General features: G+C 42.0%; 1 protein-coding gene across 2 annotated transcripts in view; it reads left to right on the forward strand.

Annotated features, from left to right (window-relative positions):
- CLASP1 (cytoplasmic linker associated protein 1) overlaps positions 1-25,873 on the forward strand; it is a 165,220-nt gene that overhangs the window by 123,762 nt on the left and 15,585 nt on the right. Inside the window, exons 29-36 of one of the 2 annotated variants that reach the window (XM_088652464.1) lie at positions 544-622; positions 876-1,019; positions 4,936-5,028; positions 7,461-7,604; positions 9,909-10,015; positions 15,418-15,534; positions 24,148-24,298; positions 24,549-24,795. In XM_088652464.1, the coding sequence (XP_088508590.1) occupies positions 544-622; positions 876-1,019; positions 4,936-5,028; positions 7,461-7,604; positions 9,909-10,015; positions 15,418-15,534; positions 24,148-24,298; positions 24,549-24,795 (1,082 nt within the window). The remainder of the gene's footprint in view (positions 1-543; positions 623-875; positions 1,020-4,935; positions 5,029-7,460; positions 7,605-9,908; positions 10,016-15,417; positions 15,535-24,147; positions 24,299-24,548; positions 24,796-25,873) is intronic. The other variant, XM_035128806.3, reaches the window with a different exon arrangement.

Consider the following 25,873-nt stretch of genomic DNA (forward strand, 5'->3'; position numbering starts at 1 on the left):
GTTTTTTGTGCTCCATCGCCCAGGCTGTAAGTGCTTCATGACTTCTCCATCTGAGACAGGATCTTACAAGAAAAGGAAAACTGAATGAAACAGAAAGCGGGGGAGGGGGACAACGACTATCTTTCTAGAACCTTTGTTATTGACTTAACATGAGGCATGGCTGCACACCTCAGTAAACTATAGGTGAATGCATTATGTATGAACAAGAACAAGACACAAGAAGCCTGGAAGTCACCCTTATCCCACACAGCCTGGAGGACAACTTCAGAAGCTCTCATTTGCACTCTCAAGTTAATCGGTTTCCCATGACATCCAAACCTGAAAGTGGCTAGTCTTAACTATGGTTAGTTTAAATAAGCCAGCTTCAGCAATTATAATTGCAAGTTGTTTGAGATTAACCATAAATAACCCACAGGTTGTTGATCTAAATACCACAAACTGTAGCTTTGCATCATGTGCAAATGTGACCTCTTGTGTGCATAAATGTTGTGACTAGTAATGGAATTTGTTGCCATGCATTGTTTTCTTTTCTTTCCACTCTAGGGATTCTTTTCCATTTGATCAACAGTTTAATATTTTGATGAGATTTATTGTAGATCAAACCCAAACACCAAACCTTAAGGCAAGTAAAAGCTTTTGCAGTAACATTGGGAAATGCTTGCATCTGAGAACATAGTACTTGACCGCAGAAAAATGGGGAAGGTCGTCTTTTGTCCAGTGTTTATATTTTAGTGGCGTTCAGAAAATCTAGAGATGACTTTTATATATAGCAATCAGTGACCCACAGATCCTTGAATAGGAGCAGGGAAAGATCTTGGGGTTTGGGGAATTTGCAGTGTTCTATCTTACTTACAGAACTATCCCACTCACTTTAGGTAAAAGTGGCCATCCTGAAGTATATAGAGTCCTTGGCCAGACAGATGGACCCCACAGATTTTGCAAACTCCAGTGAGGCAAAACTTGCTGTTTCTAGGATCATTACTTGGACAACAGAACCAAAGAGCTCGGATGTGAGAAAGGTGAGTTAAAGCAATGACAAGGGTTAAGTGTCAGAACCTTTTAATTAATATAATAATATAAACGGTTAAAAACATTGTGAAATTGAATATGTCAAGTAATTTGATTTTTGAAATGCTGTATCTAAATCTGTCACCTTAGATAAAGTTTATAGCTACTTGACCATCCATTTTTGTTTTCCATAGCATTATATGAATAACCAGAAGAACTTTGTGCTCTTTTTTACATCTGACGGATCAAATGGTATCTTACTTTGACAAGAGAGAGTCAATTATTCACCATCCACAATATTTACATTCCTATTAGATAATACAAGATTCTACTCCCTAGATAGAACAGATCAAACAGCATAAAAAGTAGTAGCAACAATAGGATACAATCTTCACAAGTAGGTGAAATATTTGAAAGGCCTGGGAGAATAGTCTTTGTCTGGTGCCTGAAAGATAACAGGGTAGGTGCCAGGTGAGCTTTCCTAGGAAGGAAGTTCCACAGATGGGGTGCTGCAGCCAAAAAAGGTCCTTCTCTGGTCATTACCTAATTCCCCTCTTAACAGTGGTAGTACTCAAAGGGCAGCATGAACAGATGTTCCACACACACACACACACACACACACACACACACACACACAGTTCATACAGAATATTTATTTCATATAATTACAAAAGAGGCACTTTGGAATTGTCTACAATAAGCAAAATACCTTTCTGTAAATATGTGCTTTGCATTACTACAGTATTATGATGTTCTGGCCCCCACCCCCATACGTTTGCACCAGATGTCAAGACTTTCCTTGCATTCTTTAAAGCTAGATTATTTGGATTAATTAATAAGAAGATTTCCACAGCAGGGCAGTGGAACCTTCTGTGTGTGTGTGTGTGTGTGTGTGTGTGAGAGAGAGAGAGAGAGAGAGAGGGAGAGGGAGAGAGAAAGTGTGTGTGTGTGTGTGTGTGTGTGTGTGTGTGTGTGTGTGTGTGTCTTTGTTGTGCTGCCAATCCTTAATGGGTTAATTTATTTGTCTCTGTGTGATAAAGAATATAGTTTTAAAGCATCTTGCTGGTGTAATAGCATTTTAGCAAGGTCTAGGAAGTTTCCAGCTCTGCCATTAGGTGTCACAATTGCTACACACAAGTTGAGAGGAATCTCACCTTGTTAAAGTTTGGATAAGAAGGAAAAGATACAGCCTGTGCATGTTAGGGAGGATAAGGCAGCAGGTGATAAAAACACAGAGAGAAACTGAAGAGAAAGGTACACTCAGAAAAACCTAAATGTCAGTGGAAAAATTACTTTAGCCAAACACAGATTTCATACAAAAGACAAAATAGGCATTTGCATACAAATACAAAAAGCATTAACTGCAAAATTTTCACAGGGAGTAAATTATGGCTATTTAATTCAATTATAAATGTTCTGAAGTCAGTTTTTGCTGTTAACACCAAATTAAAATCCGAAGCAGACAGTGAAGAGTTCTAAAGGCATCTCTTCAAACTGAATGACTGAGCAAAAAAATGGCTGGTGAGATTCAGCACAAGTAAGAGCAAAGTAATAGGGGGTATGGAATGAGGGCTCTTTAAATATACTTATTCATAGAAAAGCATTCTGGAGAAGTATAAAACTTGCAGTTTTCAAAAGAGGAAGGGGGAAAGGAGGTTTTAAAAACCTCTTTCATACTGGTATTTTAAAATGTGTCTTTGATGCCCTTAGTACCTATAAAGATCTCTCTGTTCCTAAGCCTTGTTTCCAAAACAGTGGCCATCAGTTTTTGTTTGTTTTGAATGAGAAGCTCAAGAGCAATTTTGGCCAGTACATGCGTTTTGAGTTCTGCAAATAATAGTTTTTTAAAAAATAGGATGAGTGTTGCTTGGCAGTAGATTCTGGGCAGACAAAAGAAAATACTTCCGCACATGGTGCCTAGTTAATTTATCTAATTGCCTGTCACAAAATGTGCAGATCTCCAGTAGCTTAGATGGGTTTGTTTGTTTTTTTTAAAAAAAGGATTAGGCAATTTCATGGAGAATGGGTTTAAAATAAAGTGGCCAATGTGGTGTTTTCTCCAGATGTGATAGACTCCCTTCAGAACCACCCAGCATGGCCAGTGGTCAGGCATGATGGAAGTTGTAGTTCACAACATCTGGAGGGCAGCGCATTGGCTACCCCTGATCTAAGAAAAGCTGTTTACTATTATATCTGAGTGGAACCTCCATGTTCAGAGGAACTAGACCAGGCTTCCTCAACCTCTGCCCTCCAGATGTTTTTGGCCTAGCTAGCAGGACCAGAGATCAGGGATGCTGGGAATTATAGTCTCAAAACATCTGGAGGGCCGAGGTTGAAGAAGCCTGAGCTAGACCTTGAATACTAGTCACAACAAGAGAGGGCTTTTTCCTTCCTACCTGCTTTTGTTGGCTTCCTGGAGGCATCTGACTGTCCACAGTTGGGAACAAGGTGCTGACAATATGGATCCTTGGTCTGAATGAGCAGGGCTGTTCCATAAAAGAAAACAGAGTTTTGTTGGAAAGTGTATGTCTCTTGGACAAGTCATTCATCTGGCATTGTAGCTTTCAAAACGTGGCAGCTAAATGGCAGTCACGGCTGGTACGATGGGAGCTCCACCAATGCATCCATGGCCCTGCCTCAGTCCTGTGAAAACAGGATGCTGGGCCATGGACCTGATCCATCAGGCTCTCCTTACCTTCTTATCTGGCCTCGACCAGGACCAGAGCCTTCTCAGTACTGGCCCTGACCTGGTGGAACGCTCTGTCTCAGGAGACTAGGGCCCTGCGGGATTTGTCATCTTTTCCTAGGGCCTGCAAGACAGAGCTGTTCTGCTTGGCCTTTGGACTGACGCAGTCTGACCCCGGGGTTACCCTCCCCTAAGGTTTTAACTTATAATGGTTTTATCTTATTTGTAGATTTTTAATTTTAAAATTGAATTTCAATCATTGTATTAATCTGCATTTTAATTGAATTGTTTCTTTTATACTTGCGTTGATATTTTTTGTTGCTAGCCTCCCTGAGCCCGGTCTCGACTGGGAAGGGCGGGGTATAAATAAAATTATTATTATTATTATTATTATTATTATTATTATTATTATTATTATTATTATCCAGGTAAGCTGTAGTGATGCCAGTGCCAGGGGGACATCTCTGTGGCTCTCCATCACTGTTCTCAACACTACTGCTCAGGAAATTCACTTACCAGGCTTAGGGTAGCAATCCAATCTGCTAGCACTATTGCAGCAAAAGGCTATCTAATCAACGTTCAGGCAAATATGTGGTGTTGCTGGAGCACCATGGAGTGATGTGCTGCTTCTTTGCTACCCCGGACTGCAATCCTATACACATTTACCTATGAGTAAGCCCCACTGAAAGCATTGGGACTTCATAGACATGTATAGGATTGCGTCATTTGACATACTTGCAATTTGTATTAACATAGCTCTTGCCTAATACTCTGAGGTTCCTAAAGCTTCTTAAAGCTTACTTTGGTTTTAGGCGGGAAAAGATTTGTGAGCAATCGATTTGAGAGGTGCAGTATAAAGTCCATGCGCTTTTTCTCTCTCAAAAAAAAGAGAAAATGAAAAATAATGTTTAGCAGCAGTTTTTAAGTGGGAGTAATTGAAGTCTGATAGTACCTTTTAAGACTGCTGAGTGCTGCATGAGTAACAGGAGAATTCAGATAGAATCCAATGCCACTAAAATAATAGATGAGATCCCAGCCAAAATAAGATGTAAAAGATCTTCGTGATCAAATAGCAATTTAAATTTTGCAGCATTGGCCTCAAGTTTGAGAATTACCACCTGCTTTGAAAATGCAGCCCTGGCAAGAAACTAAAATATGCAACTGCTTTTCTGTATGGGTCACTGAAAATATTGTGCTTGCTTCTACTAAATCCTGTCCCCTTTCCTATTTGTTGACCTCAGACCATGCATAGTTGGGTAGGTGAGGATATACCAGCTAGACCATCAGCCTCATCAGGTCCTGGTGAAGGAAACTTGGAAGAGAAGTGTAAACAGGTAGATTAAAAAGTAGTGTACACTAATCATAAGGTATACTCTCTGTTTGCAGTCCAGAGTTCTAATGTAGTCTACATCATCTGTGGAGAGAAATGGGGACCTGAAATAAATATGCAGTGCTGACTGTGTGTGTCTGTGTGGCGTGTGTGCAAATAACTTGGCTTGATGTACGTTTCCTTTCACTCAAGAGTTTGAATTAGATGAACTATAATCATTACTGTCTAAAAGAAGCTCTGCAGTTAGTTGCACTGCATGATGAGTTCACATCTCAAGGTTGGGTGGAAAGGGACTGAGGGCTCCTGGCGCAAAGTTGGGGTGTGCCTGGTTTTACATCTGTGTGCAGCAGGCACACCCTTTGGGTATTAGCCCAACACAGCTCCGCCCTATTACAGGAGACAAAGGCAAAATGACATTTTTCTACGTAGAAAGACAACTTTTGTTATGCCCTTCAGTGGCATTTGAGGAATGGCAGTCTCGAGTGCAATAAGCTCCTTTACTAGAGAGAATTTTGGATTCAAATAGATGGCATTGTAATTATCCCTGGTGGGAATAGACCTGCAGTAGAAACTGTTAGGAGCCTGCTTCAGAACTGCCAAGGCAACTGAAAGGAGCAGTCATTGTCCTGTGGCTTTAGGAACAGAAGGGTTAGTCAATTCAGAAATGGGTCAAGAGGTGCTTTGAATCTGCTCTTTTCTAGGACTCCACAACCCTGAGATCTTGCTTGCCTAGGTGCACTACTGATTGCATGTAGGCATCCTCCGACAAACTAAAATTCCAGCGCTTGGATCTGCATGATCTGTCCCGAGTGCTTATGTACTTTGGCATGATTTCCTGCTTTTTCCCTATTATTTTATTGCATCTTTGATTTGTCATAATATTTTCAGTTCAGAGAATGTTCTTTTGATGAATGTTCTTCAGTTCTGTAGAACAAGATGGACAGGAGTGATTTCCACCCTCTTTCTGGGTACAGTACAGTCAGATCCTCTACGCAGCTGGAAGATGCTCTGGCCAGTGGAAGAAACTATTAGGCCTTTGTAGACAACAGATGCACATTTTCTCTTCTTCAAGTGTAACAGTTTGTTTATGGTGGATGGAAAGGATTGCCATTTAAAGACTAAATCTTAACACACCTTTGAACAGCCGGTTTAGATCCTGACAAGTGACCCTCAGGGCTGACTTCATGCCACATGTAAACAAGAAACGAGATGGCAGTTGGATAGTGAATGCTGGCTGTGGATTCCCTCCCTCCCCAAGCAAATTCCAGCACCTGTTGGCTGCCGTATTGCCCAAGTTTACTGAATACATCAGCTTTCAGGCCAACTGAAAATGTTCTCATGACCAGAGTACAGTCAGAATTTGTAGTTAATGTGTTGAAGCAGCAGCAGCATTTGAGGCTACTGTCCTAAAAAAACAACACACACTTACTAGGGAGTAAAATCCATTGAGCTCAGCGGGACTTACTTCTAAGTAAACATTCTTAGATTGCATTGTGTGTATATCCACATACAGTATGATGAGTCTGTTACATAGGGTTTATTCTTCAACTGAGATATTTCAGATAGACTTCATGTGCAAAAACTGACTACTCAGTAGTTCCACTGGAGTGTGGAGTGTAAGATGCTGGTCTGGAGTTTAGCTTGTTAAATGCCCTAAAAGGCTTTGTAGGGATTAGTAATTTTTGAAGGTGTGTAACATGAGATATGTACCTCTAGTAGGAAAAATACTGCATTGCTTGGGATGTATTCAGTGATGTTCCTTTGCTTATGCAAGACTCTTAGAACCAACAGAGGTCTCCATCACCACAATGTGGAGGGAAGTGATGTCCGCCTATTTTCCCATCCTCGCTGTGCTTCCCCCAACCTCCAGAGAGTTGGGGGGGGGACCCTTTGGAACAACATGGGAGATGGCGCAGACTGCTGCACAAGGGAAGAAGAATTGGCAAAAGTCACCTCCCTTCCTTTTCTACTGATGGAAGCTGCCATTGGATCCAAGGGCTTTCTTTCAAAAAGCGACATACAAGTCTATTCTTTTGATGTGCTCTTTTAAAGCACTGCAGCTCCCCTTATTGTTTGATACCATGGTGGATTAGGTAATCCTGTTGTCTGATGCAGTAAGGCAGTTCTGAAGCCCCAAGGCCAGATGGCTGAAACAAGATATTTCATTGGACTTGGGGAGTACTTTGTGCATACACCTTTGATGCAGTTCTTGCAAAACTTCAATGGATTGATCTCACTGTTATGGATATGATTGATTGTTATAGATACTGTTAATGAATGTTAATTCCATCTAATAGTGTTTTGTGAAGCTTGTCACAAAACACTATATGTATTAATGGATCTTAATTGCATCCCATGTAATTACTCCTCAGTAGAACATAAGCAGTTTTAAAGATTGCCCTGATGTTGATTGCTGGTTTTTTTATTCCTTCCTAGGCAGCACAAATAGTCCTTATTTCTCTGTTTGAACTGAACACTCCTGAGTTTACCATGTTACTTGGTGCCTTGCCCAAAACATTCCAGGACGGTGCTACCAGGCTGCTACACAACCACCTCAAGAACTCCAGTAACACTAGTGTGGTGAGGCTGTGGCATATTTTCCTTAAGAATCAACTGAGGCATTGATTTCTGTTAAGCTGTTGATTAGCCCTGAGCAGTGTATCGATATATAGCCCAGGACCAGTATGAGTTGCAGATCACAATGTTGGTTACACATGCTGGTGAAACCGTCGTGCTCATGAGTCCCTCTGCTAGCAGCACCTGTTGGAGGGAGTCGGGAGTCTTCAGATGAGTGAAGCCCAATGCTGCTCAGGCATTGGGGCTCGCTCAGCTGGGGTAGGATGCTCCTTCCATGCCCCAGCTGAGCAAAGCCAAATGCTGCTCAGGCGTCGGGGTTGCTTAGCAGGATGGCTGTAGCCGTCCCACCCCCCAGCTGAACAGCAAGACAGGGCCTGAGGCATTGGCCCCAGCCTGCAAGGTGCTGGGGTGAAAGTGCCTCAGCTCCCGCCGTGAGATCAGCAGCAGTTTCACCCTGCGTTTTGCCATCTGGGGCCAATGCAACTTGCTTGGCTGGTGATACATTGTGATGTTGAAAACCTAATATTGCCTAGCCCCACTGTTGATCTGTTCAGAGCTAAAGCTCTGCCCTAAAATCACACAGCCTTTGTTTTACAGGATACAGTCAAACCTCAGTTGTCAAACGTAATCCGTTCCGGAAGACCGTCCAACTTTCAAAACGTTTGACAACCGAGGCGCGGCTTCTGATTGGTTGCAAGAGCTTCTTGCACTCAAGCAGAAGCCACGTCGGATGTTCAGGTTCTCAAAAATGTTTGAAAACTGGAGCATTTACTTCTGGGTTTTTGGTGCTTGGGAGCCGAAACGTACAATAATGGAGGCGTTCGGGAACTGAGGTTAGACTGCGGTGCAAAAAATACCTTTTGACAAAGTAGGTATACAATTGAATGTAATTGTACAGAAAGCACTTATGCCTTTTCAATTTCTTTAAAAATGGGCTCACTAGTTGTGAGCTTTTATAAGAAGTTTGGCATTGTCTAGAGCAGTGGTATTTGGTATGCTTCAGACATGGACTACAACTCCCATCCGGCATGACAAATCAGTGTTGATGGGAAGAGTAGTCCACGACACCTGAAAGCTAACACATTGGCTATCCCTGGCCTTGGGTTTTGAAGGATTGCTTCTAAAAAGCAGAGAGGACGACAAAGCTTGTTGGTGCTCAGGCAGGGCTATGAATTTTAGGGGATCATAATGGTAACCTTCTAAGTAAAGATTTTGGAGCCAAATTATATTATTTGGCTCAGGTTAAACTCCAAGCTGGAGAAGAAGCTTATCCTCACCTTCCACCACTTCCATTGACAAGTGAGGTGGGCAGTTTGTCTCCTCCTCCTACAGCATTCTAATGCATTGCATAGCAGCATGCTAGGACAAAAGACCACATTGGCCTTTGGGTTTTCCCCAAAGGATACCAACATTGGAATAATCCTGTTGGAAAACTGCAGTTCCCAAGGACAAACACAGTGGCATTTGGCCAGTCACTGGAGAGAGGAGCAGAGACCTTCCTCTTCCCCTCTTCCATAACTAGACCAGGGTTTCTCACTACTCCTGTCAGGTGGGGGAATGGGCAGAGTGGTGGATTGTGGTAGGCAATTTCTGAAGCTGGATTGTCCTGAAAAAATAAGCCAATCTACTCCTGAATTATTTTTTTGGGGGGGGGAGGAGCTTGGCTTATTTTATTTAGAATATATGCATGTGTGTATGCAGTGCTTTTTTCTTTAAAAAATGTTTAGGGGTACTCTCATTTTGACTCGAGAAAATTATTATTATTATTATTATTATTAATAATAATAATAATAATAATAATACCCTGCCCATCTGGCTGAGTCTCCCCAGCCACTCTGGGTGGCTCCCAATCGAATATTAAAACAATACAGCATTAAATATTAAAAGCTTCCCTAAACAGGGCTGCCTTCAGATGTCTTTTAAAATTAAGATAGCTGCTTATTTCCTTGACATCTGATCACCATTTTATAGTTTAAAGGAAAAACTATAGAAAAAATAAATACAGTAAATGGACAAAAGTACAAAGAGTCACAAATTGTTTAGGGGTATGTGTCCCCCCCATATACATAATGTATATGTATGTGTATATATAGTATATATTATTTTATCTGCTCCAACACAAGCCCAGAAGTTATTTATTTCAACAACTTAGTCAAGCAAGGGTTTGTGCATAACAAATTAATAACAGAAAATGATTCTATTTAAGCGACACATTGTATGAATGGGGACAAAATTGTTCCATATTTATTCATCTTGTTGTGCTACATGTTATTTGCCCCTAATCTTCTTTTTTGCTTGTACACTTAGGGTTCTCCTAGCAATACTGTTGGCCGAACTCCTTCACGTCACCCTAGCAGCAGAACCAGCCCCTTAACTTCACCTACCAACTGTTCTCATGGAGGACTCTCCCCAAGGTAATACTGCAGCTTCATTTTTAAAAAAAAGATTATAGGTGTCTTGAGAGGCTTTTCTGTGTGGAACATGCTTGAAAGGTGACTCCTCAAGAAGAGGCAATGTAGGAAAATATGTAACACATTTGCTCAGCTCTGAAAGTGGGTCAGGAAACAAAGCTTGTGTCTGTACCTTAATAAAACCCTAAACTCGTCCTTTTAGGACAGCTTTTGCACAGAGTACAAAACACTTGTTTTTAATAAGATGTCTAAAAGCTAATACAGATGTGGCAGAGTGAACTATAGGCTCATACAAATGCACATGTATATTTTTTTTCCTACTTCGCTGTATAATTGAATTTTAATAATGCATTATCAGGTTCGTATCAGGATGTTACACTGCTTGTAGCTGTAGGTGAGACTGGGTGTGTTCCTTGTGCATTATAACAGAGAACATTATGAAAGCTGCGTAACATGGTAGAATTTTGTTAGGGGAAACTATACGCACATTCCCTGATCTAAAGGCGTAGCCTTCAAAATTTATGTTATTTTACTTTATATTGCATTATTCCTCCAAGGAGCTCAAGTTGCTGCAGCTCCCACCTGCCCAATCTATTGTTGAGAATCTGAGGTGAGATAACCATGTAGCAGAAGTTGCTCCCTGTTCCAGTCACCACACAGAGGCAGCTTAAGGTTCAAAATAGATTACTGCAGCATGTATAGGCTTTTGCAGATACATATATGTACACAAGTAGAAAGTATTTCTGTCGCTACAGCAATTCAAGATGTAACACAGACTCTGACTCACCTCTCAAGACTGACCCTGACACTACAGCACAATTCCCCCGACTGATGAGCTGACATGCCTTAATCATTTATATAGTCAGCACTCCCCGCTGCTGTTGGCTTATCTCAACCATGTAATAATTTGCGCTCATGAAGGAAATTAACCCCTTCCTCCAAGTCCAGTTCCTCCCAGCATTTATATTCACCACAGCCCTGTGAGATAGATTAACCTATCCCAATATCATTCAATGAGCTTCACAGGTGAGCAGGATTTGCCAGCCTTTCAAGCCTATGTGTTACCAGCTCCCCAGTTCTAAAATACAAACAAACCCAAACAAACCCCCAAACCCAGGAAGCAAAGTTACAGCTATCCCCTTCACTGAGTGTGGTGAAATGATTAGGGTGCTGGATCAAGACCTGGGAGAGAAGGGTTTAAATCAGGCATAGGCAACCTTGGCTCTCCAGATGTTTTGGAACTACAACTCCCATGATTCCTGATCACTGGCCCTGTTAGCTAGGGGTCGTGGGAGTTGTAGTGCCAAAACATCTGGAGTGCTGAGGTTGCCTATGCCTGATTTAAACCCTTCTCTCCCAGGTCTTGATCCAGCACCCTAATCATTTCACCACACTCAGTGAAGGGGATAGCTGTAACTTTGCTTCCTGGGTTTGGGGGTTTGTTTGTATTTTAGAACTGGGGAGCTGGTAACACATAGGCTTGAAAGGCTGGCAAATAATTAACAAGCATCTGTGCCACTGCGAGGACTTCACAAGTAGAAGGGTAGACTACATAAGTCAGGAGTAGCTGACATGGTGTCCTCCAGATGTTGTTGGACTTCAGCTCCCGTCGTCCCTGCCAATTGGCCATTTGGATGGGAGTTGGGAGTTGAAGCAACATCCAGAGGGCACTACTTTGGCTACCCCTTGCGGCAAGTTGTTCCTGTGCTGGAGTGATACAGAGGGGAAGTGCACAGTCCCTGCAAAGCTTTATAAATAAAATACTAATAAAATGCAACCTTTGTTTTAAACGACACAGTAGCATGGGTATCAAGGGGGAAGGGAGGAACAGCATCACTAACAATTATCCATGTTGTATGCATTAGCCATTAGGTTCCTGTGACACCTGTACTGTCACATTCCACGTAGTAGTCGTCACAAGTACAATCCAGCAACCACAAGGGGAAATGTGATTTTCCTGCAATAAAGGTGCTACCTTCAGGACATGTTAGGCTGAATAGCTTGAGGAGCCTAGCCTCAGCTTGAGGAACCTGCACAGCATATTTCAAGGATTTGAGCAAAAAGGCCAGGGACAGATTAGATCAGGGAAAGCAAAGGGCATGGTTGAATATACTTGATGTTTAGATTAGAGGATGTGCTATAGTTTATTGGTTTAGTGCAGGCTTCGTGTGCGTAAGGTCCCAGATTCAATTCCTGGTATCTGTAAGACTCCTGACATAAAACACAGTCATCTGAGTCCCTGGAGAGCCAGCTTCTTAATGTTCACATAATACTCATTCTTTTCCAGTGAAATAAGATTTAGGGACAATTTAGACTAAAAACACATGAATGTCATAAAGGACCCTGAGGTAATGGAGACACCAAATTTGTGCTAGAGACCAAATGATTTGCTTCCACGGTGTTTGTCACAGTACACTCACAGTCAGAGTAAAGTGTTGCAACTCTGTATTTAGAAACATTTTCAAAAAAGTTTAATTGTCCAAGATGCACATTTTAAGCAATATAGACGCACTGAAGAAGACTTCCATTGCTAGATATCAGTAAAATGGACAGCGTTGATATTTCCATCATGATGTCACTTGGCTATGCAGTTCTGAGAAGTTCAAAAAAACAAAGTGTTCTCCTAACCACACACATTTCTAAGTGTGACTCTGCTATTAGGCAAAGAGCCTAGAAGGCAGTGCTTTAGCTCAAACATCTTATTGAGGGTTCCATTCTGTACACATACCAGTAGATGCACATCTTTTAGGTGGATTAAAAAAAACCATACCGTATTAGATCAATACCTTTAGTAAGGCAACCAAAATAATCACCAAACCATGTGCAAACTTTCAGGTTCTCCAGAACTCTTAATCTGGCTAGATAGTAAGCAGAGCAAGGGCGTTGCAGAGAAAATCCTGGCTGATGGGGTTTCTGGTTTTCAACCAATTATTTGCTTTTTATTTCTGGCGATTCCATTGAGCCATTTCTGTAGCTTTCCTGTTCATTTTTGTAGCTTTCTTGTTCAACTCTCTGAACTGCTTGCTGCATTTTTGAATTTATTTACTGTTTATTTATTTCTAACTGTGTTCTATTCTTATTTTTGTTGTTGATGCTGCTGTCCTTGAGTTTTAAAACAGACCCCAAAAAATAAAATCCTGCACCTAGGTCAGAAAGTTTGCATAGGAACACAGCCTTGAACTATGAATGAATGAATGAATGAATGAATGAATGATTTGTAGTAGTGAGATCAACGTCTCGTATTATTCTTCAAATGTTTTGGGGCTGATAATGCCTGAGAACTCTCTAACAAATAATTCCTCTTTTGTTTGAAATGTTATTTTCTTGATAGGATGTTGTATTTTTGAATTATAAACCTGTCCACTTGCATGGCTATAAAGTGACAGGATTGGTGGACTGTGTGTGTGTGTATGTGTATATATGAGTCTTTCAAAAGTTGGGATTGAATGACTTTGGATGATTCCCTCACAGGTAGGTGAGATTGGCATCTGTGGAATTTATTACCCTTTATTTTCCTTCTCTGTGAACCAGTATCTGCAAGCATAACTGCTCTTCTTATCTCTTTTTCTTGAGTGACTTTCCTTATTCTGCTGCTCAGAAAGAAACTGCTGTGACATGCAATAGAATTATTTCTGACTTACCATTTCCAGTCTTGTAGCATTTTTCATACACCAATGTGATCTTTACCTTTATAACGTATTTAAAACTCAATAGAAACAAAGTGACGGATTGAATATTCCAGCAACTCCAGAAGGAAATGTCCTGAGATGTTAGGTTCCAGCAGTGATTGTGGGCTCCATATCTAGCCTTCTCTGACCTGACAGATCTCTGTGATCATTAATAAATGTCTAGGAGACCAGGCTAGAACATTGTGATAATGCTAACCTAACACCACTCCTAACCATGCTTGACTTAGAACTAACCATGGCTTTTAATGTATTTTTAATGTATTTTTAATCTCCTGTTGGAAGCTGGCCAGAGTGGCTGGGGAAACCTAGCCAGACAGGCGGGGTATAAGTAATAAATTATTATTATTATTATTATAAATTATTATTATAAAAAAATATGCACTGTAGTTTTGAAACTACAGTTTGAAAACAGAGAGGAAAATTGAAAATGAAAAATAAGGAGAGAAGGAGAGTGATTGAATCCAGGGAGTCCTTGTAATCTCCCAACTATAGTTAGGAGAACAGGAATTTTCCATCTGTACTGAATCTCCCTCTCTCCTGCCTTTTAACTTTTAAATCACACAAGATGGAAATACATACTGGCTTTGCAGTGCGATCTTATGCATGTTTACTCAAAAACTCCATTGAGTTCAATGGTGTTGGGCTGCAGCCTTAGTCTACTCAAAACATTAATGAATCATTATAACATGCATGAGAAAAATCAGCCCAAAAAACTACGTTTTGCATTTGTTCATCTTTGTTTAGCCAGCAAAAGTTGATTGGGTGGAGCTGGAAAGCAGAATGTAGACCACTCTGATAGGAGGCAGAAGGATAAGAACATCATTTTGCTTCTATGTTTTGAAGAGCAATAGCTTTGAAGAATGAATGAAGAAGCCACAGAAGCAATTATCATTCAAACTAGAGTCACAAGTCATCAGTGAAAGCTCCTGCCGTTTATCAGGGCCTTGGACAACCTTTTTTTTTTTGCAAGGCCCATTCTGCTTCAGCCTGACAGTAGACCTGCTAATTTGGAAGGTCTTTTAAAACGTATAAAGTGCTGAAATGGGGTGGATTAGGAGGAACTGTGGGTTTTGTTTGAAGAAGAACTTGCCAGTGATGACAAGTATTTACTGTTCATATGAGTATTCATTCAGAGGACCAGAGACATAGCTATAATGCTAAGAAGAAACACTGTCCTGGAAGTTTTATTGGGAAAATGGATTATAAGATTCCGCCCGCTGCCAGGTCATCTGTGGATGTGTACAACAGACCTGGCGACCATCAAGCACTTGGCTAGTTGTGAAGCCCTTCTGGAGCCTACATTCTGTTACCCAGGTGAATTTGTTCCAGATGCATATTCAGAACAGCAATCACCTCAGTATTTTAATATTAGCTGAACAATTGAAAACCACTTCCAGAGAAAGCCAATGGCCAAATTTTCACTGATTTCAACTGCAGGATAACATCCTGGGTCTATATTGTGAAATACGCAAGCAGAAACAACACATTGACTGTCCTGAAATCCTTAAATAACAACGTCGGTTGATACTAAAGATATTACTGAATAACAACATATTTACTCGGAGTGTTTCTGTCCGGTTTGTTTCTATTAAGTTCCTCTCTTGCTGAGAAAGCATGAAAAGACTCAGCCACTCAGATTATAGTTTTGTTTTCTCCTTTTTTTTCTTTTTCTTTTTCTTCCTCCCTTTCTCTCTTTTCTTCCTGTGATCACTGCAGTCGTTTCTGGGGTTGGAGTGCAGATGGGCTGTCGAAGCACCCCCCTCCCCTTTTTCAGCCTAACTCCATCCCCGTTGCTCCTCCTCACAAGACTTTCAGGCGCTCTTACTCTCCCAGGTAACAAGCTACCTGTTAATCCATCTTGTCTGAGGTGTCACAATGTTATTTACCTTTTGTCTCAGGGTGCTTTCCAAACAGATAGGTCCTGGGGAGGCAGAGACAGGCAGCGGCTGTTTGCTTTCTACTTTTTATCTGTGGAGAAATCACATCTCCACTTCTCAGTTCCAGAAGCATTACCTGCTCAGCCACCACACAGAATTGTCAGAAACCATTCCTATCTCTTCCTTCATTCCTTCTGCTAGAAGCACTGCAGTAAAGGCAATGTCAGGGCATGCTTTACACAAGCAAGTTTCCCAGGGTAACACACCTTAGCCCACTTCCCCATTATGCCTGGGGTAGAGTCTTGCGATAAACCACCCAGAATACCAGAAGCTTGGGGAACATGCCTGAAACATAGATGAGTTGCTGCTGGAGAATTACATTGCCTTGGCTACCAAAGGGAAAAATGGGTTCCCGGCATCATTTGGTGGTGTTGGGAAACACCATGTTGTGACTCTGCATTTAGCGTTGTGCTTCCTAGTCTTTCAAGGGACCCAGGTGGCGCTGTGGGTTAAACCACTGAGCCCTAGGGCTTGCTCATCAGAAGGCTGGCGGTTTGAATCCCTGTGACGGGGTGAGCTCCCGTTGCTTGGTCCCAGCTCCTGCCAACCTAGCATTTCGAAAGCACGTCAAAGTGCAAGTAGATAAACGGTGTTTCCGTGTGCTGCTCTGGTTCACCAGAAGCAGCTTTGTCATGCTGACCACATGACCTGGAAGCTGTATGCCGGGTCCCTCGGCCAATAATGCAAGATGAGCGCCGCAACGACTGGACCTAATGGTCAGGGGTCCCTTTACCTTCCTAGTCTTTCAGCTGCACTGGGAATCAGTATTCACTTGGGTGAATCAGTATTCACTTGGACTGAGAATCAGCATTCACTTGGGCTGAATCACATGTTACATGGCATGTTTGCTGTGTGTATCCTGATGTGGGTGGGGGCAAATGTCTGAAGGGCAGTGCATCTTACGCATGCTGGTCATGACATGAACCAGCTTGGCCATGGCTTGCTGGCATGTATTCTGCAATCTGTGGAGAAGTATATATCTTTCGCAATTCAATTTGCCATACAAAAGTCAAGCACTGTTTTACTGCATTAGGTGTGAATTGGCCCTAGCTGCTATAGTCTTTGCGTAGTTACTAGCCTCAGTTAAATGGAACCCAAGTAAATAAAGTTGGAATTCCGCCAACTGGGATTGCGGCGGCACCCTCACTACTGGAGCAGGCTGGGAAAACCGCACAGACTATTCCCCATCTGTATACAGGAGCAAGCCTGCTTCGGCATGGGTGTAGCTTCTGGCTGGATCAAGGCAAGTAAGATTAGCTTTCTGTTTAGCCCCCTTTTTAACTTGACAGTATCTCCTCTCAAATTACACCACTTTTTGAGGATACACACAGATCTGAATGCTTGCTTCAATTGGGGAACAGCCATATCTCAGTGATAGAGCATGTGCTCTCTGTGCAGAAGGGGCAAGGTTCAATCCATGGCATCTCCAATTAGGGCTGGGAAAGTCCCTTGTCTGAAACCCTGGAATGCTACTGCCAGTCAGTGTAGACAGTACTGAGCTAGATGGAGCCAATGGTCTGGCTTGGTGTAAGGCAGCTTCCAACGTTTCTATAAGCATCCAACTCTCTTTGCAGAATAAATGAAAATGAGAACACTGGAACAGATAGATTAGGTTCCCAATTAGTTTACTGGGCAAAGACTGGACTAGTACTATACTACAGATCATTCTATTTGCCATTAGGATACATTCACAGGCAACAGCTAGGAATATGAATAGCAATGGATATGAAAATGGTAGTAAGGAATCTCACACAGGTCCAGATTCTGTCAGCCAGTAGAGAAAGAGAGGGAGATTGTTGATATTTAGAAGAACTCTTCTTCACCTTAGAGGCCAATCCTGGTTAACTTTAGGAAAAATGTTAAAAGCTCCAGAAACTGGTGAGCTCTGAATCCTAAAGACTGTGTTTGTTGGAGGCTGTGGCAGTTGGGAAATAATATTGTGACATCTGTAAAAGCCACGCATTTCTCCTCATCTCTTTGTTCACTTTGTAATTCTTCCAGTTTTCTGCATGAATCATTGTTTTCTATCTTGTATGATTGATGGGATTTATTTGTTCTTTGTAAATGGATGTTGTTCCATCTTGCACTTCTTTTTCTCTCTCCTCGTGTTATCTGTGTATCATACAATTCCTGTACTGCCTTAATGTATTTTATTGCACATGTGGTTACTCTTAAAAAAACAATATTCTAGAAATTGCTTTTCTTCCTTCCTTCTTTCTTCCTTTGGCTATTTTGTAACGATTCATTCTTAGGTTATAAAAATAGGTTCTTCCCTTGTGGATTTTGGATGCCACTGATATTTTAAGGCTGCAGATAAAATTCCATTTCATGATACAAGTTGTATGACATAACCCACGCATTTGTATAACTGTGCTCCACAGATGTTATTGTTTTAGAATAGAAACTCTGTCTGAATTAACTCTGTGAGCTGCTTTAGCTACCAAGCGTTAGTAGGGTTGTTGTTTTTTAAAAGCCAACAGCAACCTTGTTTAAAAAAGCCCTACTTCTAAAATAATGCCACCCCACCCACTCTTATTCTTGACGGACTAATAAACAAACTGATGCAAATAGTGTTTCCAATAGATGCAGACTATTATTGTGTGCATGTGCAACAGTACAGAATGCGATAAACAAAAATCCTGCCTTTCCCTGAGAGGCTTATAATCTAAATTTAGACCAAAGGAGGGAACAGCAGGGAGACAGGCACATAAGTGGAAAGAGGAGAGCCAAGAGTTACAAAGGATGCATGTGAGTAGGTGTCAGTTATTCTTAAGTTTTCTATGTACCGTATTTTTCGCTCCATAAGACACACTTTTTTCCCTCCTAAAAAAGCAAGGGCGTCTTATGGAGCGAAGGCACTGGACGGCAGAGGGATTCCTTCGGCTGCAGTCGCAAGTGGAAGGATGCCTCTGCCGCCAGAGCTATGGCGGATTGCCTCCGGGTCCGGTCTTGACCGGATGGATCCTTCCTTCGCTGCAGCCGCCGACAGCGGCAAAGGGGCGGGGGAGGAACAAGCAGCCCTTTCGGGCCGCTTGTCCCTCTGCTGCCTCTGCCACTTGCAAGAGCCGGCATAGGAGCCGTGGTTGGGAGAGGCACAGCGCAGTGCTTCTCCCAACCACGCCTCCTGTGCCTGCCCCAGCTAGAGGCGGCGGCGGGGCCGGTTGTTTATTAAATAGTTTAGTACAACATTTGATTCAGAATATTTTTTTCTTGTTTTCCTCCTCTAAAAACTAAGTGCGTCTTATGGAGCGAAAAATGCGGTGCTCTGTGACTAATGGGGGGGTTGTTTTACCAGAAACATCACAGAAGGAGTGAATTTTAAGCTACAGCTGGAAGGGGAAGGGAGGTAGCCTACTTCTTCACACAGAGCATAGTTGAACTATGGAACTGGCTCCCACAAGAGGCAGTGATAGCCACCAACTTGGATGCCTTTAAAAGAGGACTAGACAAATGCATGGAGAATGAAGCTACCAGTGGCTACTAGCCACACTGGCTATGTTGTGCCTCCACTGCCGGAAGCATTATGCTTCTGAACACCAGTTGGTGGGTATTACAGGTGTGAAGAGCACTCTTGCTCTCTTGGCCAGCTTGCAGGCTTCACATAGGCATTTGGCTGGCCACTGTGAGAACAGGATGCTGGCCTGATCCAGCAGGCTTGTCTTTTGTTGCTGCTCTGCCTGTGAGTACTGGGAGGACAGCTCCCCTCTGAAGCCCATTTTCTGCCTTGGGCCTGGGGGTGAGCCCCATACTCACCACCACAGCTTATAAGGAGGCCTGGGGGGGTGGGGGGGTGGGATGGATGTTTAGTCAGGTTTGGGAATTGGTTTAATTTTGGTATGTTTGTAACCTTTACTGGTTTTTGGTTTTTATTGTTTTATTGTTTTTGGTTTTTTTGTATAGGTTTTAATTTGATTTTAAGGGGAGGGGTCAGAGCTGCCTGGGAGTGGGTCCCAGCCAACAAAATTGCCGGCGCAGGTTCCACCGGAGGGGGGGGAATGCACTGGGACAACCGATCTCAGTGATCATGGGTAGAAGGAGGAGTTACGCTAAGACCAGACCATGTCACTACCGAGGAGGCAGGCTTAGTCGTTATTTGAGGACTATGCCTGCTCCGGGTCTGGTCTTGACCGGGTGGATACTGGAATCAGCAAGGGATACCCACATGACCTGAAGGTGCTGCTGTGCAATGCCAGGTCAATGATTCATAAGGCCACTGCCATCCATGACTTGATCTTGGGCCATATATGAGGATGGATGAAGAAATCATTCAAATTAGAAACCTAAAGATGGTAGAGTTGGAGGAGCTAAGTGTTAAGAAATCATTTTGCCAGAAAGTTTCTAGAAGGTTCCATAGTTTTTCCCTTTATGTATGGGAGTGGCACTCTGAGCTTAATTAGCATCAGCTAGAAGTGCAAATAAGAACTCAGTTTGGTTTTTACAGATGCCTGTTCCTTTAATTTATGAGGCGCTGGAGATAAGATAAGAGTTTTGTTTGAATGTGTGCTTGTACCCGGTCTGGGAATAAAATCTTCCCTGTTTAGGGAAATTTTAAATGTTTGAAGTTTTGTTCTGTTTTAAATGTTCTGTTGGAGGCTGCCCAGAGTGGCTAGGGAAACCCAGCCAGATGGGTGGGGTAGAATTATCATCATCATCATCATCATCTCTTGACCAAGACTTCACAGAGTTTGTGAGTCATCTTTGAAACAACAACTTTGTAATTGTTCACCACTTCCGCGAGACAAAGAAGATAAACTCTGCTAAACAGTTTAAAAGAGGTTTTACCTAACCACCAGTGTCTGTGCAGTGAAAGTGTGCGGACGGTAACCTCTAATACGAAGGTGGTGGTTGGGGTCTCTTGGGATATGGAGGGTAGAGGAGGAACAATAAATGTAAGCGCAAGGAGTTTGTACTGGGTGTGGCAAGGGAACCCTATGCGCTCAGAATGAAGAGAAGGGTGAATAATTTGGCAGCAGAGCTGTGGACAGGTCTGATAAGACTGAGGTGAAAAGGAAGCGCATGATAGCAACAGTGTGAAGCAGAGTTTTAACCGAGGGGTTGTAGGGGAAGTACCTGATTCTGACAGTATTGTACAAGGAAAATCAGTATGACTTGGTAACAGTGTGAGCATGGGAAGCAAATGAGAAGTAGTAATCAAAGATAAAGCTAAGGCTTTGTGTCTGACCAGCTGGGTAGAGGTGATCAGATACAAAAGGCCCTTCATGGGACAATTGAGAATGGGCAGTTTAGTGGTAAGACCCCCCCCCCTTGTGGAATGCTCTCCCCCCTGACTCATGCCTAGTTCCATCTTTATCCAGCTTTAATCACCAGGCTGAAGCGTGGCATAGTGGCCTCTTTTAGTGTGATTAGGGTCAGTAGTCCTGCCTTTTTGTTTAGCTGTTGTTTTAGCATTTTATTTGTACTGCTGTTCTTTTAGGCTATAGCATAGTAATAGTAATTGTATAGGAAGGCTTGAGAAGGAAGAGAAGAAGAAAGACGAGCAGCCTTGGGTATAGTGAGCTTGTGAAAGCCCCATAAAATCTAACCACTGAATGCCCAAGCCCTTAGAGATGTGGGACTGGATGAAGGAAGTAGAGACCTGGAAAGTGAGTCTATGTTTGAATGCCGTAAAATTTGTTGAAGCTGCCCAAAGCTAGAACATAGAGAGATTAAGAAAAGTCCCAAGAAAAGGGGGAGTTGTGATGGGTAGGAAGAGAAGCAATCAGCTGTATGAAAGGCTGTGTTTACACACCATGCATTTAAAGCATACTCCTGCCCTCAAAGGATCCTGGGTACTATAGTTCATCCCTCAAATACCTTCTATAGTTTATCCCTTACATACCTTCTATTCCCTGCACTGTTAACAAGTATAGCAATCAGGATTTTGAGTGTGTGCTTTAAATGTGTGGTGTATACGCAGCAGGAGTCCAGAGACCTTCAGTATGCTGATTAGAGAGAGAGAGTGTGTGTGTGTGTGTAGAGAGAGACTGCATGAGCAAATAGCAAGTTTCAAGACTTCGGAAGTAAAAGATGGAAGGATGATTGGTTACAGAATGAGCAATTCTTTCAGAACATGGGAAATGGTGGCACATTTGAATATGATAGAGAAGTAACTGATGTAGAGAGAGAACCTGATTTTGTGGTAGACTGGGTAGAAGAACAATGCAAGTGCTATTATAGGTAAATCCCATATTCAGCCATTCCACAAAATCATCCTAGCAAGACTTTCACTTTGAGTGGTGTAGACAATGCCAGGACGAGAGGCCCTTAATTTTTGCCATCTTCAGAATGTAAGGAAATCGATTCTTTTGCAAAAAAAAAATGTAACTTTACTGCACGTTAATGTATCTTCTTATCAGTGAGATACAATCACATTTTCAAGTGGTTGAAAATTATGTTGAAACTGATTGCTGTAGTTGAAACTGATGGTGTAGTTGAAAGGGCTTTCATATTTGTTTGTTTTTCCACCACCACTGGCAGATCTTCCTTCCAAGTTTTTCTTTGTTCAGAGATTAGGTGTTGCCTTATGCCCGCTTTGCCAAAACACACCATGGACATTCAGTTCTGGTACTGCTACTTGGGCTGGTGTTGCAGAGTTAGTGCATTGACAGAGGTCCAAGGATTGGATCTGTTCCCAGTATTCATGAAGCCCAGAGAACTCAGGAGACATAAATCTTGTCTTTGGTCCACAGTTCTTTGAATCCCTTCCAGGAAGAGAAACTCTTCTAGACAATTGTCAATTGCTGAAACCAAAATGTTGTTCTGGTGAGGTGCCAGGCAAAATATGTTTCCATTTTGCGAAACATCCATTCAGCAGAGGTAATATGTGATGGGAGAATCTATTTGCCAGTCCTTTATTTCAGGCACATTTCTTTGGACTACACTATATGTGAAGGGGGCAGACACATTAGTTCATTCACAGCGCTGCCCCCATCTTTATATAAAGCATCTTCTATTGAACCCTGACTGGAAACACAGGTAAAGTGGGGGAGGGGGGAGCTAGGGTTCAAATGTGCATTTCTTCTTGTAAAAAATGAATACATGTACACTCTGCTTTATATGTGAACAGTGCACACCCATGAATATTTTTCCCATCATGTCTAGTTTGGCTCTATATCTTTCATAAGTGAGGCATACCAGTACAGAGAGAAAATTGCCACCTTTCACCCCTTTTTGGAAATGATGGGATTCAGTTCTCATTCCTTTCATTTTAACTATGAATAGTCTCCAGCCCAAGAGTCATTGCACATAGCTGGTTCACACACAACACGAAGAGGACAGCATAGTGGCCACTGTGTTGCTTGCCTGGTCCAATTACTGTGAGCTAAGCCATGGTTTGGCTTAGTGTGTCATCTGACCCTGGACTGGTAGTTTCTTGCACTCCAGACAAACCGTGAACTAAAAACCCAAGAACATGATCTAGTTACATATCATGGTTTGTATGAAATGAGACAAGGTTTAAATGGCATGCTAAACAAAATGATGACTTAGTTCACATCAACAGGATTGCAGGAGGAATGTCATTTCCCTTGCCTTGCTTTGCAGTGTAAGATTGCAACCACCAGTGTGCCCTGCTTTCAAATGACATTCCTAGTTACAGGGTTTTTATATGGAATGGTGGTCTGCTGTCATCCCTGGTAATATTTAGTCACATATACTCTGGTAATTGGGGGCAAAGTTCCCAGTGAGCATTAGAGAAAAGCAGAGCTTTGCTGATAGCTCCCCACATTCCTTGAATACAATACCATTCCAAATATTATATTGACGCAAACTTCATTGGCATCAGTGATCACACTGGGCTACCTGTGACAGATCTGAATGATCCAAAGATGATCAAGTATCCAGTTGGGCCAAATGGAAGCTGTTTCATATCTGATACTCTAGTTATGATAGTAATAGACAAGCCAGCTTAAACTTTAGGTTAAATTAGCTTTCCCTCTGGATATAATCAGTTTATGTTAATTTAGATAATTTGACTTTGGTTTCTTGGAAAGCACAATTAAAAGCCCAAAACTAGGTTTGTGTATTTCATACATTGTCCATGCTGCCATAAACTTTTCAGTTTCCATTATCATCGATGTACATCTTTATTACTAACCATTTACCGTACTTCATATATTTGGAACTAGGATAGACTACATATGCTAGAATGCTCAAGCTTCATATGGAAAGAATTGATTTTGATGTGCCTTTTGGTTGATGGTACGGTAGTATGAGATAATGCTGTTAAAATTTTGGCTGAAATTACCACTTTTCATTATTTTTAATATACAGTGAAATTGCTTCACTGAAAGGGCTGGTTGAGTATTCATGTTCGCCATGTAAATGTGGTATCACAGTCAATACTTAGTTTATGTTTGCCAGGTTTATACAATCCACAGCCAACTTCTGAATCCCTGTTTTGGGGTCCTGAGTTCATGCCTTGTGAAAGGTAGCATAAGTTCTGAAGCTGAATTTCAAATCAAGAAAACCACTCTTTGTTTTTAACATTCCATATGTGTTTGATCTTCAGCATGTTGGATTACGACACAGAGAACCTAAATTCTGATGAAATTTACAGTTCCCTTCGTGGAGTCACAGAAGCAATTGAAAAGTTTAGTTTCCGCAGTCAAGAAGATCTCAATGAACCAATCAAGCGTGATGGAAAGAAGGACAGTGACATTGTAAGTAGGCTTCTGGGGAGATGAAAGGATGATGATGATGAAAATGGTTAGCAAAATGTCGTGATTTTGAATAGTTTTCCTACAGGGAAAATATTTTCAGGCCGTTTGACTTTGATAATACAATGCCCTTTCTTAGCATTGAACTTCAGGAGTCAGATCTTGCAGCTTTTGCTCTCTTTGCGATCTTGGTAACTGCATCTAATGTAAGTTTTGGTAGTCTTAATTGTCCTTGTTCTCCCTGTTCCCACAGGTTTCTCGAGATGGCTGCTTAGCCTCACCAGCCACTGATGTGCGTGGAGGCAGCGATGTTGTGGAAGGGGGAAGGATGGCTCTTGATAACAAAACTTCCCTACTCAACACCCAGCCCCCGCGTGCATTTTCGGGACCCCGAGCCCGGGAGTACAATCCTTACCCACACTCAGATACTATCAGCGCCTATGACAAGAGTGCCCTTAAAGAGGCGGTGTTTGATGACGATATTGATCAGCTTCGGGACGGTTTGTTTTTATTTTGTTTTCTAAATTCCTGAACGATCCCATTCTTGCTTTAAAATATGAATGTTCCTATTTAATTGGTGATGAAATGTACTGGAACTTGCTTCTTGAGTTCAGTTTCCATCACCTCTTAGCTCATCCCTGCTAGAATATGCAAAGACAGTGAATAATATGAAATATGAAACTATTAATTGGGAAATCCTAGTGTTTAAAACTATAATATGAATCTGTTCATTGGGTAAACCTAGTGTTTGTTTTAACATTACGGTCTCTCTCCCCCCCCACCATCACTTTGACAGGATAAGGCTAATGGGGTGGGAATGACAGGAATGTCATTGTTATTAGAGCCATTTCACATTTTCTGATAGCCCCTGGTAGTAGACCAGTATTCCATCTCTGTGTTTTAGCTTCAGGACATGGAACTTGAGGGGGAGACAATGCATCCTTAAATAGTCAGGATCATGAGCCTGGAGGCTGTAAGTAGCTACAGCAGTCTCTGTGTGAGTCAGGGCCATAGCTCAGTAACAGAGCAAAAGCTTTGCATGCAGAACCTTGTGGAGTCAACCCCTCACATCTTCAGGTAGGGCTGGGGGAGACTCCTCCCTGAAACCATGAACAGCCTCTTGTGGTCATTGTAGGCAGTGCAGAGATGGATGGACCAATGGTCTGACTTGATGAACCCCCAGAACAGCTCACAGTGGGAGGAGAGGGGAGATTATTCCATCAGGCTAGCAGACGGTTTGCACTGACAGAAGAACATTTGCAGCTGCCACACTGAATTGCTCCCTAACTACAGTGGTACCTCTACTTACGAATTTAATGCGTTCCGAACGCACATTCGTAAGTCGAAAAAAATTGTAAGTCAAATCCCACAGGAATGCATTGGGAGAAAAAAATCGTTAGCCGAAGCAACCCTATCTAAAAATTCGTAAGTAGAAAAAATCCTGTCTAAACAGCATCCAAGATGGCGGACGGAGCTCCGTTTGTAAGTAAAAACATTCGTAAGTAGAGTTATTCGTGAGTAGAGGTACCACTGTATGTTAATGTTATAGATCAACGTGTGTTGTAACCAAAGGATGAG

Source organism: Zootoca vivipara, chromosome 1, assembly GCF_965207765.1.
Source record: "Zootoca vivipara chromosome 1, rZooViv2.hap1.1, whole genome shotgun sequence".
Lineage (NCBI taxonomy): Eukaryota > Metazoa > Chordata > Lepidosauria > Squamata > Lacertidae > Zootoca > Zootoca vivipara.